This window comes from Osmia bicornis, chromosome 5, assembly GCF_907164935.1.
Source record: "Osmia bicornis bicornis chromosome 5, iOsmBic2.1, whole genome shotgun sequence".
Taxonomy (NCBI): domain Eukaryota; kingdom Metazoa; phylum Arthropoda; class Insecta; order Hymenoptera; family Megachilidae; genus Osmia; species Osmia bicornis.
In genome coordinates this window covers 11,532,860-11,547,005 of record NC_060220.1, presented here as the reverse complement: position 1 = coordinate 11,547,005, position 14,146 = coordinate 11,532,860, and the positions used below count along the sequence as shown (strand labels likewise).

The window sequence follows — 14,146 nt, the reverse complement described above, 5'->3', positions numbered from 1 at the left end:
CAAAATTAAACTTACGACTGAAATTATTTTAAAAAAATATTTAACTGTAATTCTTTGTATTGATTATGAATCCTAAATAATATTAAATATAAAATTAAAGTTTTAAATATTTATAATAAAACTGAGAATTCTAAATCATTAAAAATGAATTAAAAATAGTTGTAGCAAACTTATCGATTATTGAAGATCATTAATAAATCAGCAGTATATGTATATATGTATAAAAGATATTGTAAAAATCCTGTGGTTCAAGGTTAGGTTGTGATATGACTGACGATGAGGGTATTTTAATCAATAAATTAAATCAATTTGAGCCGAAAGAATAATGATTATTTATTGGCTCGATAGACACAATAAGGAGAAAAAGCCTTGCAGCATAAAAAACCCCTTATTACATTTCGTTTGACACAATTATTCAATGAAACATACGGACAATGAGTGCTTCACGTGTAGCAAATCCATCAATGCCATTAACATTTTCCACGTTTCCTAATAATTCTTCTCCATCTTCATTTTGGTTTTCAATTGCATCTTCTTCTACAAGAATGTCATTGAAAATTAAGGCTAAATTATGCAACACAGCACATGCAACTACCGTTGTTGTGGAACATAAGAACTTGGTTGTTAAACCCCTTGTAAGACATGGAAAACGGTGCTTCCAAACACCGAACGCTCTTTCTACTATCTGTCGGGTCCTGATCTGGATTTCCTTGTACCTGTGTCGATCTAATATTTCAATGTTAATTTGTGCATCAATCAATCGACTAAACAGTATCAGTATTACCTTATTTCTTCTTCAGACTATGGATTCCGCAGAGGTGTCATGAGAAAAGGCAGACAAAACAATCAAACAGGTCACTCCCGTCTCGATATTCGTGGATATATCTATTCTGTATCCACACGATCAGATCACAAATTTTGGGAAATCTATATTGATCACAACAAATATTTTGCAATATTAGAATGAATTTTGATCTATTCTGTATCCACTATCTACAAATTATGATCAATGTCCTCGATATCATCGATATCCTCGATATCCGCAAAGTCCAACTCCATTTTGGACTTTTTTAAAAATAATTTATCACAATTAATCAAAATAAATTGTTCAACACTGCACAATAACACCTTCAAACGCGTGCTTAAGTCCTCAGTATCGTCGACTTAAAAATATAACCTCAATGAAGCCAAATAAGAACTCGTTTTCTACAAATAAGGCGGACTTATTCGACTATGAATTCATAAGAGCTTAAGACTTTTTTAAGCATCGACTGTGAATCTACACCGATAAGCATTTATTTTCCTAAGCAAATAAGCTGATGCTTAAGGGGGTAGACACGGGTAATGCAGCGAGGTGACATTACCGGCAAAAATGGGCCTAAAAAGGGGTTTACGGGAATACACTTTTCGTCCTTATATGAGAAGATTTGGGGCTGGGTGAGGACTCATTCGAAAGAGGAAGGTCCAATGCAGCGCGGTCTGGTCATGGTTCAACGAGATTGTGTCGATATTTAATAATATGAGTGTCTAAAGTAGAGGAAAAATCGACAAAATACATCCGCAGATTCCAAGTATGTTTTAGGTCACTAAAACAGTTCTGTGACTCAAACGGTGACCAGACCGCGCTGCATTGAACCTTCCTCTTTCGAATGAACCCTTATTTAGATCAAAATCTTCTCATATAAGGACGAAAAGTGTATTCCCGTAAAAGCATTCCCAAAGACGAATTCCGCCATTATCTGGATACTACAGAGCAAGTTACGTGACAAATTTAGTTCAGCTAGTAGTTATAAGGTGGCGTCTAAGTAGAAAGGCTGCCGATCTGGAATCGTAGCCAGAATCAAGCGTCAGCTTGATTACGTCACTCAAACTGTGCTGCGAAGGCAAGCGAAAAAGGCAACATCGCCCGAACGCTGAGTGAGACGCACTACAGTCATGCTGTCCTTCTCTCATTCTGCATGTTGAGATTGTCCCTTTTCTCTAAGATTTGACTGCCGTCCGCCTGGATTTTTCACAGCGCCCCATAACAAACCTCGCCTCATTCAAACTATATCGTGTTTGGTATCATTTTAATCAGAGAAATTTCACCAATGCGCTAGGAAAAATTTCGGTTAAAAAAAGTCAAAAATAAAAAAGTTTTATAATTGAATTAGTATTAGTCACACCGATATGTTTCGGCTCTTTCCTTTGATCATTGGACCTCTCGCTCTCTCCTCCACTGTCTGTCCCTTTCTACGTTCACGCTTGGCTGGCTATCGCATATAATCCGAGATTCGACACCTCTGCTGAATATATGAATTGTTGCACATATTCAACTTTTACTGTATAGACGCGAGGTCCCTCCATTTATTAGTACTAATAGTACCATAGTACTTTTTTATGCAGAATATTTCAAGGAGTTGACACAAGTAAAAAAAAATGCAATCCATTTAAATAAAAAGTGGATTTGCATTTTTTGAGTGCATCGTTGCATTCACGAAGAAAATGAAATCACAGAAAAATATACATTATCATACCATTGAACTTTTACATAAACAGCTTTTTCCTATCTCTTACCAAATTCAAGATATAACCCGTCCCAATGGCATGACGTATCCTGTATACTTTTATTAATTAAAAAACATTTATTTAAAAAAGTTAATAACTTCTTCTAAAAATAATTCTCAGATTGCAAGTTCCTTCGGAGCAGGCATATATTTTTCAGCAGCGAGGAGTGCTACGGTGTGCTATGTAAAATCCACGCGTTTGGTCAGTCAGAATTTATCGGAGCGTGACAATTCTATCATTTGGGTTGAAAGAAAGATAGCATGATCATCGTACATCTCACTCTAAACGCGCGCCAATGTTTCGCTTTCGTTCTTCAGGTGTATCGTGGCGATGCCTCTGGCGAGATGAGCGTTTGAATGTGTTTGTAAAAATACTTGAGGCGCTGTTGCCTTCCTAGATCGTGTTGCGCGCACGCTAGCTGAGAATTAAACCTTTCAAGTTCGTAACAAAACACGCAAGTGGCTCCACCAGGCCCAACGAAAAAAACTACTGTAATACCGACGTCCCGAATCGGTGACGTCACGTACTGGGCCTACCCCCTTAAGGGGGTAGACACGGGTAATGCAGCGAGGTGACATTACCGGCAAAAATGGGCCTAAAAAGGGGTCCGGGACTTTTCGCATTTCGGCCTTATATGAGAGTATTTGAGGCTGGGTGAGGGCTCATTCGAAAGAGGAAGGTTCAATGCAGCACGCTCTGGTCATGATTCAACGATATTTTGTTAATATCTAATAATATGAGTGTCCAAAGTAGAGGAAAAATCGAGAAAATACATCCGCAGAATCAAAGGTATTTTTAGGTCACTAAAACAGTTTTGTGACTAAAACGATGACCAGAGCATGCTGCATTGAACCTTTCTTTTTCGAATGAGCCCTCACCCAGCCTCAAATATTCTCATATAAGGACGAAAAGCGAAAAGTCGCGATTGCATTCTCACAGACGAGTTTCGCCATTATCTGGATACTACAGAGCAAGTCACGTGACAAATTTAGTTCAGCTAGTAGTTATAAGGTGGCGTCTAAGTAGAAAGGCTGCCGATATGGAATCGTAGTCAGAATCAAGCGTTAGCTTGATTACGTCACTCGAACTGTGCTGCGAAGGCAAGCGAAAAAGGCAACATCGCCCGAACGCTGAGTGAGACGCACTACAGTCATGCTGTCCTTCTCTCATTCTGAATGTTGAGATTGTCACTTTTCGCTAAGATTTGACTGCCGCCCGCCTGGATTTTTCACAGCGCCCCATAAACCTCGCCCCATTCAAACTATATCGTATTTGGTATCATTTTAATGAGAAAAATTTCACCAATGCGCTAGTAAAAGTTTCACTAAAAAAAGTCAAAAATAAAAAAGTTGTTAGATTCAATTAGTATTAGTCACACCGATACGTTTCGGCTCTTTCCTTTGATCATCGGACTTCTCTCTTTCCGCCACTGTCTCTCCCTTTCTACGTTCACGCTTGGCTGGTCGTCGCGTGTAACCCGAGATTCGACACCTCGCTTAGGTAAATGCAACCACTGGGTCCCAATGTTGGTTGAATTTATCCAGGTTTTACTGTATAGACGCGAGGTCCTTCCATTTATTAGTTCTAATAGTACCATATTACTTTTTTATGCAGAATGTTTCAAGGAGTTGACACAAATAAAAGAAAATGAAATCACAGAAAAATAGACATTATCATACCATTGAACTTTTACATAAACAGCTTTTTTCCTATCTCTTACCAAATTCAAGATATAACCCGTCCCAATTGCATGACGTATCCTGTATACTTTTATTAATTAAAAAACATTTATTTAAAAAAGTTAATAACTTCTTCTAAAAATAATTCTCAGATTGCCCATTCCTTCGGTTCTTCAGAGTATGCAAATATTTTTCAGCAGCGAGGGGTGCTACGGTGCGCTATATAAAATCCACGCGTTTGGTCAGTCAGAATTTACCGGAGCGGGACAATTCTATCATTTAGGTTGAAAGAAGGATAGCATGATCACCCTACATCTCACTCTAACCACGCGCCAATGTTTCGCTTTCGTTCTTTAGGCGGACCGTCGCTATGCCTCTGGCGAGATGAGCGTTTGAATGTGTTTGTAAAAATACTTGAGGCGCTGTTGCCTTCCTAGATCGTGTTGCGCGCACGCTAGCTGAGAATTAAACCTTTCAAGTTCGTAAAGGACCACGCAAGTGGCTCCACCAGGCCCAACGAAAAAACTACTATAATACCGACGTCCCGAATCGGTGACGTCACGTACTGGGCCAACGACGGTCGATGAGTGCGGTTGGTTTCGAGGCGGGTTCTATTGAGTGACGAAATATAAGGGTTCTTTTTTCCCTATTAGTTGGTGCATCTGCTTTTTACGTTGGTTGGGAAGCATAAAGCCGGGTATCCACCAGTATCAAACGCCCGTATCGTATCACCGTTCCGAATCCTTTTGAATAGGCAGGCGTTGCCACGTTGCATGCAACGGCATGCTGCGGCGCGGACAACATTTCTTCGTTTCTTGATATAAACGGTTAGGCAATAGGACTGGGCCACCACAGGCGAGGAGTTTCGTTTTGCTGCGTGGCGTTCCAAAGGAACGGAGGCAACGGATCCATCCGAAAAATTTGTCGATTCTTTGCTGTTGCATCGAAGGAAAGGTTCATGCGTTGGCACTTGACATAGCGTTTCGTGCCGTCACTTGGGTTTCAATTTATTTGAAATCTTGCGGTATTATTGGATTCATTTCAAAAGCGATGAAATTATTTATGAATTTAATCTAATTTAATTTAGACAAATTTTATCGTCTAAATATATTTAAACAGATCAATTATCTTCGGTGCTACGCTGTACATAAAAGAGCAATGTTAATAATCACCTGTGTGATTATTGAAAAAGGACAATGTTAATTTTCCAGAGATTTTTCCGTTGCCGAGTATCGAAAGTTCTACTGGTCTGTGATACGGAGGCGAAGGAACGGGCCGATCCGAAAATTGTCGGTTTCTTGTCGTTCAAAGGATTGGTTCGGAAACCACTTGAAACGTAAAAACAACATACCCAGGCGGAGGCCCGAAATGCTATGTCAAGTGGAAACATGACACTTGAGGCACGAGATAATATGATTTGGAATTGGATACATCAGTGAGATAATACTAATGCAACGACTGAACTTTGTTATTTTTCATTTTTTTCTTAAAAAACTGTTACCAAGATATTTGTGACGTTTTTCTGATTAAAATGATACCAAACACGATATGGTTTGGATAATTACACTAAAGAAACAGCATGCAGCAAATCGAAACTTCTCGCCTATAGGAGTTTATTTCAAGACACGAAGAACTATTGTCCGAGCCGTAGCACGCCGTTGCATGCAACGAGGCAACGTCTGCCTATTCAAAAGGGTTCGGAACGGTGATACGATACGGGCGTTTGATACTGGTGGATACCCGGCTTAAGACGGTTTTTTGTACCGAGTGAAGTGGGCCGGTGAAGGTCCGTGCTTTTCCTGGGCTGAGTTTTCTTCAGCCCAGGGTTAGAGGGGCAAGGGGAGGCTCCTGTCCCGGGCGGCCGGGCCATGCCGCCCGGGATCATTCGCCGTAAGGCGAAAGATAAGAAGAAAAGAGACTCTTTAAGAAGTCGCAGTGAGAGTGAGGTGGCTAAGGCCCCGAAAAAAAAGAATGTGGATGTGATTGGAAGTGATACGGAGTGGGAAACTGAGTTTTTAGAAGACGATAGCGAAGCTAGGGAATTTTTTTGCGGGTACGCCCGTTAGAAGTCAACGTACGGTTAATAAAGTAACGAATCTGATAGCAGAGTTTGAAAACCGAAAAGGACGCTTGAGCTCCGCCAATCAGGACGAGCCGTGCGAGGTCAGCCTGGATACGGTGGCAAGCCGGTGGAAGACAAAGAAATCGAACTGGCAAGGGAACCGTTAGAGTCGGTTACAAACAGAACAAAGGACAAAGGCGAACAACAGGAATGGAAGCGTGTGGAAAACAGTAGGAAGAGATCCCGTCGAAAAAGCGAAGAAGAACCTGCAGATGAAATAAAAGGTAAAAAAAAGACGATAAAAGCTCTGACGAAGAGGTGGGAATCGCTAATTGTGATATTAACATAAACATAGATAAGAAGATTGGAAACGTAGAAGGAAACATTTTGGAAACGACTGAGCACGTGGAAAGTTCTGGAAGCGGTAAGGAATGTGATATTGGAAACGCAAATAGTGGGACCTCTCCAACGGAAAGGTGAGAGGCGAAAACAGAGAAATTTTTATGAAGAAGAACTAGTGAGTAAGGAATATATGATTATCGTGGCCCTGAAAAAGGAAGCCATGAGTAAACTGAAACGGAGAAACCTAATTAAGATTTATCGATTGATAAGAAATAAGGGTAGATTTTTACGGGGATTAAAAATGGTTGCTTTCAACAGGGCGGAGCTCACCTTTAGCGACATGGCAACAGTTAATGAAATCCTACACCGTGCGGAAAAGGAAGGTGCGAACTTCGAAGCGTACCTTCCTGACCGGAAAAGAGAAAGGAAGGGCGTGATAACTGATTGGGAGGAACCGGTGGATGCATTGGAAGAGGCTCTTGTTCCAGGACAGCCGGAGTGTACCTTCGAAAGGCTTAAGAAAAAGATTATTAAGGATGGGAAAGCTGAATGGGTGGGGGGTTTGGCGATACTTGCTACCTTCAAAGGGGACCAGCTCCCCAAGGAGCTTTGGATTGGTCAGGGGCACGTTAGAGTGAGAGTGTTCCCCTATGTCGAGTCAGTCAAGCAACGTTATAACTGCTTCGCTTTTGGACATATTCAAAAGCAGTGCCGGAACAGATATAGACGGTACATAAGGGGGTAGACACAGTACGTGACGTCACCGATTCGGGACGTCGGTATTACAGTAGTTTTTTCGTTGGGCCTGGTGGAGCCACTTGCGTGTTTTGTTACGAACTTGAAAGGTTTAATTCTCAGCTAGCGTGCGCGCAACACGATCTAGGAAGGCAACAGCGCCTCAAGTATTTTTACAAACACATTCAAACGCTCATCTCGCCGGAGGCATTGCCACGATACGCTTGAAGAACGAAAGCGAAACATTGGCGCGCGTTTAGAGTGAGATGTATGGTGATCATGCTATCCTTCTTTCAACCCAAATGATAGAATTGTCCCGCTCCGGTAAATTCTGACTGACCAAACGCGTGGATTTTATATAGCGCACCGTAGCACCCCTCGCTGCTGAAAAATATTTGCATACTCTGAAGAACCGAAGGAATGGGCAATCTGAGAATTATTTTTAGAAGAAGTTATTAACTTTTTTAAATAAATGTTTTTTAATTAATAAAAGTATACAGGATACGTCATGGTATGATAATGTATATTTTTCTGTGATTTCATTTTCTTCGTGAATGCAACGATGCACTCAAAAAATGCAAATCCACTTTTTATTTAAATGGATTGCATTTTTTTTTTTACTTGTGTCAACTCCTTGAAATATTTTGCATAAAAAAGTACTATGGTACTATTAGAACTAATAAATGGAGGGACCTCGCGTCTATACAGTAAAAGTTGAATATGTGCAACAATTCATATATGTATTCAGCCGAGGTGTCGAATGTCGGATTATATGCGATGGCCAGCCAAGTGTGAACGTAGAAAGGGACAGACAGTGGAGGAGAGAGCGAGAGGTCCAATGATCAAAGGAAAGAGCCGAAACATATTGGTGTGACTAATACTAATTCAATTATAAAACTTTTTTATTTTTGACTTTTTTTAAATGAAATTTTTACTAGCGCATTGGTGAAATTTTTCTGATTAAAATGATACCAAACACGATATAGTTTGAATGAGGCGAGGTTTGTTATGGGGCGCTGTGAAAAATCCAGGCGGACGGCAGTCAAATCTTACAATTAGAGAAAAGGGACAATCTCAACATGCAGAATGAGAGAAGGACAGCATGACTGTAGTGCGTCTCACTCAGCGTTCGGGCGATGTTGCCTTTTTCGCTTGCCTTCGCAGCACAGTTCGAGTGACGTAATCAAGCTGACGCTTGATTCTGGCTACGATTCCAGATCGGCAGCCTTTCTACTTAGACGCCACCTTATAACTACTAGCTGAACTAAATTTGTCACGTAACTTGCTCTGTAGTATCCAGATAATGGCGGAACTCGTCTTTGGGAATGCTTTTACGGGAATACACTTTTCGTCCTTATATGAGAAGATTTGGGGCTGGGTGAGGGCTCATTCGAAAGAGGAAGGTCCAATGCAGCGCGGTCTGGTCATGGTTCAACGAGATTGTGTCGATATTTAATAATATGAGTGTCTAAAGTAGAGGAAAAATCGACAAAATACATCCGCAGATTCCAAGTATTTTTTAGGTCACTAAAACAGTTCTGTGACTCAAACGGTGACCAGACCGCCCTGCATTGGACCTTCCTCTTTCGAATGAGCCCTCACCCAGCCCCAAATCTTCTCATATAAGGACGAAAAGTGTATTCCCGTAAACCCTTTTTTAGGCCCATTTTTGCCGGTAATGTCACCTCGCTGCATTACCCGTGTCTACCCCCTTAACATGCTGACTGGGAAGTACATACTGGGAAAAATAGGAAATAGAAAGGGGGATTTCCTAGAATGGTTTAACCATACGTGGGAGGGATTTAAAGATAAACCAGATAGCAGTCTGACTTACTTGTTGAAAATTTTTAGAAAAAACGAAGGACTGATGAACCTGGCCAAGGCTGGAGCGGAGAGTCCGAGGGTCGAGATGTTGGGGTGCCCTGAACCCTGGATAGAATGGCGCGCAGGAGAAATGATGTCACTACCCAATATTGCACTGGAAAGCGTCCCGGCTGAAACGAAACAACGCTACGGGACGATTAATGAAAATTTCGTCGAAATGTACACTGATGGATCGAAAATGCAAGACGCCGCATCGGTGGGAGCCGCGATAGTAACCAAACAAGACAACACCTGGGAAGAAAGAATAGTCAGCATGTACCCGGGAGCGTCGATATTCACAGCTGAGGCAACAGCAGTGGCAGAGGCGCTCAAAGTATACAACTGATCGGGGAATGAAAGGAGACTAATGTTGTACACGGACTCCGCGAGTGTTCTAAAAGTGATCGAAGCTACGAAAGACAAAAATACGAGTGACATTAAAAATATCAAAAGAACTGAGGTAATTATAAGAATTTTGAAAGAACTATACGAAATATACGTAAGTAAGGGCATACCGTGTGATGAAAAAATAAGTTGTAAAAGAACGCCTGTGGTGTTTGTGTGGGTTCCAGCCCATAGAGGCATCGTGGGCAATGAGAGAGCAGATGTGGCGGCCAAAAGAGCAACTCAGCTACCGCCGAATCCTGAATATGTTATTCCGTATGAGGACATTGTTGTTGAACTAGTGGAAAATGAATGGAAGGAATTTACAGCTTCGATGAGGAAAGAAGCGTGCCACAAGGGCGCGCGATACTTTAACGAAATCGATACCAATGAAAAACGCAGAAAACCATGGTTCGATAACTTTGCGACGCAAAGCAGGAAAATTATATCAGTGTTAAGTAGGATAAGATCGAATCAATTCAATATTGGTGAATCACTCGCGAGAAAACACTTGATAGAAGACCCCGGGTGTGACTGTGGTGAACCGATGGAGGACATAAGCCATGTATTATGGGAGTGCGAAAAATATGACCATTTCAGAGACAAACTGTTACAAAAATTGCGCGAAAAGGGGTTCAGTGGAAGGCCCCAATATCAGGACCTGGTTAGAAGAGATGCGAAATTCTTTGTTGAAACGGGTATAGTGATATAGCGCGCGTGCGCGAGACGAATGTAACGGACAAAGCAAGAAAACCGGTTTTGAGAGAGTATGTGAGGGAGGAGAGAGAGTGAGAGAGATGCGAGAGGGAAAGGGAAGGGTTGCCGACTCGGGAAGCCTGATGAGAATGGGGAAAACGCGGAGGCAAATAAACGCTAGACGAAGGTAGGGTGATATACAAAAATTTATTTTATTCCATAAAGTAAAATGCAAAATACAAAGTAAAAATCTTGAAAGCAAACACGCTGCCCTACTCGGAAAAGCGTTCCCGAAGCGTGGGGCTCCCCGGGTTGGTAGATCACTCCTGAAGAGAGGATGGAAAATTGTAAACCTAGAACAGAAAAGGCGAAATGTTAAAGATAAAGAAAAAGAGAAAGTGAGAGTAGAGTATGTAAGCGGAACTAGACTTCGAGCTTAAAGGAAATACCAGGGAAAAGGAAGGGGCCAAGTGTCCGAATAGAGTCAAGAAGAACAAGGATACAAAATAAAACTCGAAGAATGGTTACCGAGCGCTCTACTGAGTGAAAGAGGAGGAAAATGAACGCATGAGAATGAATGGATGAGAGAAAGGGAAGTAAGAATGCAAGTGTGTAAATAAATTGTTAAAATATTTTATATATACATTACTATCACATTATATATTATATATTATAAATACAAGCACCACTATGTTTAATCTTAATCTCAAGAACAAAATATGTAAAAGTAGAATAAGGAAAATGTATTATAAATATACACGCCCGCACTACAGACGACGAAAAATATGAAAAACAAGAAAAATCCGACGGAAAAGAATAGATTAAAATAGAATGAAAATGTACCGAAATATTAATAGAATGAATATGTAAGACTATGTATAAAGAAATAGAAAAAGAACAAATTTTAAAAAGGCGCGGGAGTTTGGGGTTGGAGGCAATGCTACCAACCCATCTCCCTAGGCGCGTGGTCGCTAGCTTTCGCTGGGCAAAAGGGGACGGATAAGTCCCCAAAGTACGCCAGCCCTTTATGGGTAAAATCCAAGATAGATGGATAGACAGGATAGGATAGGATAGGAGTTCATCGCCTATACAAGGCTCGAATGTCCCATTCTCCACGATACATTGAATAAGCGCGCGGTCGAGCGCAGAAAACGACCGAACTGCGCCCTACCGAAAAAACGAGGAACGAAATTTGTGGTCTGTTTTACCTTTTTGACGACGAGTGAAAAATCAACAAAATCGTAGTTTTCGGTTTTTGTCTAAACGAAAGGTTGTACACCATCCCCTGAGTGCTCGTTTTGCTCTATCCGACCCAAAGAATGGCGCTCTGGTCTCTATTTGGACATTCGTTTCGCAAAAATGTTTATATTACAAATAAATTAATGCAGGTGAGTCCGATCCGCCATTTTCTTGACTGTGGACAGACACAAATTTCAATATTTTATAACTTTTTGACGATTTGGGTAAAATAAGGACCAGAGCGCCATTCTGTAAGGCATCCTGGACACGTCCCTCAAATTTTTTTGCATTCTGTTTAGAAATGACGACGAAAATCGAAAACTCGCGTCTAGGGATTTTTCTAGGGACTGTGGGTAAAGTTTTCGACGCTCGCATCAACTTGAGGCGATGCGAGCGACGAAAACATTACCGGCAATCCCTAGAAAAATCCCTAGACGCGAGTTCTCAAAATACGTCCTCATTTCTAAACAAAATGCAAAAAAGTTTGAGGGACGTGTTCAAGAGACTCTAAAGAATATTAGTCTGGTCCTTATATTCATTATCATGGTCCTTATATAATTATCCAAATCGTCAAAAAGTTATAAAATATTGAAATTGCTGTCTGTCAACGGTCAAGAAAATGGCGAATCGGACTCACCTATACATTGATATATTCGTAATATAAACATTTCTGCCAATAGTTTGTCCAAATAGGCACCAGACTAATATTCTTTGGGTCGGATAGAATAAAACGAGCACCCAAGGGACGATGTACAAGTCTCCAGGAAGACGTAATTTGAGAACTACGATTTCGTTCACTGTTCATTCGCGAAAAACGTCAACAAGGTAAAACAGACCAGAAATTTAGTTCCTCGTTTATTCTGTAGGGCGCAGTTCGTTCGTTTTCTACGCTCGACCGCGCGCTCATTCGCAGCTCGTATATCTGAATCTGTGTGCGTCGACCGAACCGTCGACGACGATATAATGTATCGTGGAGAATGGGACGTTCGAGCCTGGATGAGGCGATAGACTTTGATGCGTGAATTTCTTTTTCACGCGACGTTCTGTCGACTACGATAGCGATTTTCAACCCATATGTCATGAGATCATTATTTCTATCATTATTTTTCGTTGCTATTATTTTTTTGTTTTGGTAAAACTGCAGAATAAATACGTCCTTCCCGATTTCCAGATATGATATTCTATTCTTTTTTTGAACAATATCAACGGTCAAGAGTGGTTACTAATATAGTTCTCCAGGTATAAATGGGGTCATTACGATGTCTGCTGGTATTGCTTTGAGACCAGCGGGATAGATAAGCGACCATATTAAGCCGGGCATCCACCGGTATCAAACGCCCGTATCGTATCACCGTTCCGAACCCTTTTGAATAGGCAGGCGTTGCCTCGTTGCATGCCACGGCGTGATACGGCTCGGACAATAGTTCTTCGTGTCTTGAAATAAACTCCTATAGGCGAGAAGTTTCGATTTGCTGCATGCTGTTTCTTTTGTGTAATTATCCAAACCATATCGTGTTTGGTATGATTTTAATCAGAAAAACGTCACAAATATCTTGGTAACAGTTTTTTAAGAAAAAAATGAAAAATAACAAAGTTCAGTCGTTGCATTAGTATTATCTCACTGATGTATCCAATTCCAAATCATATTATCTCGTGCCTCAAGTGTCATGTTTCCACTTGACATAGCATTTCGGGCCTCCGCCTGGGTATGTTGTTTTTACGTTTCAAGTGGTTTCCGAACCAATCCTTTGAACGACAAGAAACCGACAATTTTCGGATCGGCCCGTTCCTTCGCCTCCGTATCACAGACCAGTAGAACTTTCGATACTCGGCAACGGAAAAATCTCTGGAAAATTAACATTGTCCTTTTTCAATAATCACACAGGTGATTATTAACATTGCTCTTTTATGTACAGCGTAGCACCGAAGATAATTGATCTGTTTAAATATATTTAGACGATAAAATTTGTCTAAATTAAATTAGATTAAATTCATAAATAATTTCATCGCTTTTGAAATGAATCCAATAATACCGCAAGATTTCAAATAAATTGAAACCCAAGTGACGGCACGAAACGCTATGTCAAGTGCCAACGCATGAACCTTTCCTTCGATGCAACAGCAAAGAATCGACAAATTTTTCGGATGGATCCGTTGCCTCCGTTCCTTTGGAACGCCACGCAGCAAAACGAAACTCCTCGCCTGTAGTGGCCCAGTCCTATTGCCTAACCGTTTATATCAAGAAACGAAGAAATGTTGTCCGCGCCGCAGCATGCCGTTGCATGCAACGAGGCAACGTCTGCCTATTCAAAAGGGTTCGGAACGGTGATACGATACGGGTGTTTGATACTGGTGGATACCCGGCTTTAGCGGACGACTCGCCTACCTGAAACAGGGGCACACCGCGTCCTTTTCCAGCTCATTGTGACGCCAATTTTCATTTCTCGTCACTGATGGTAACATCAAAAAGTGATCGATTTAGCATGTAATGACTGAAAATCGATTTTTTCAACAACTTTTTCGTATAAATATAAAGAGCGGTCTCATTTAATTTCCGAGATATTTGCAGAAAGCTGCCGATACAGATGCATTGAATTCT

General features: G+C 41.1%; 1 protein-coding gene across 1 annotated transcript in view; it reads right to left on the bottom strand.

The window, feature by feature from the left end:
* Positions 1 to 415: 415 nt before the first annotated feature.
* LOC114881735 (putative nuclease HARBI1) overlaps positions 416 to 14,146 on the bottom strand; it is a 56,263-nt gene continuing 42,532 nt past the window's right edge. The window contains exon 3 of the mRNA XM_046285626.1: positions 416 to 716. Within this exon, the coding sequence (XP_046141582.1) occupies positions 416 to 716 (301 nt within the window). The remainder of the gene's footprint in view (positions 717 to 14,146) is intronic.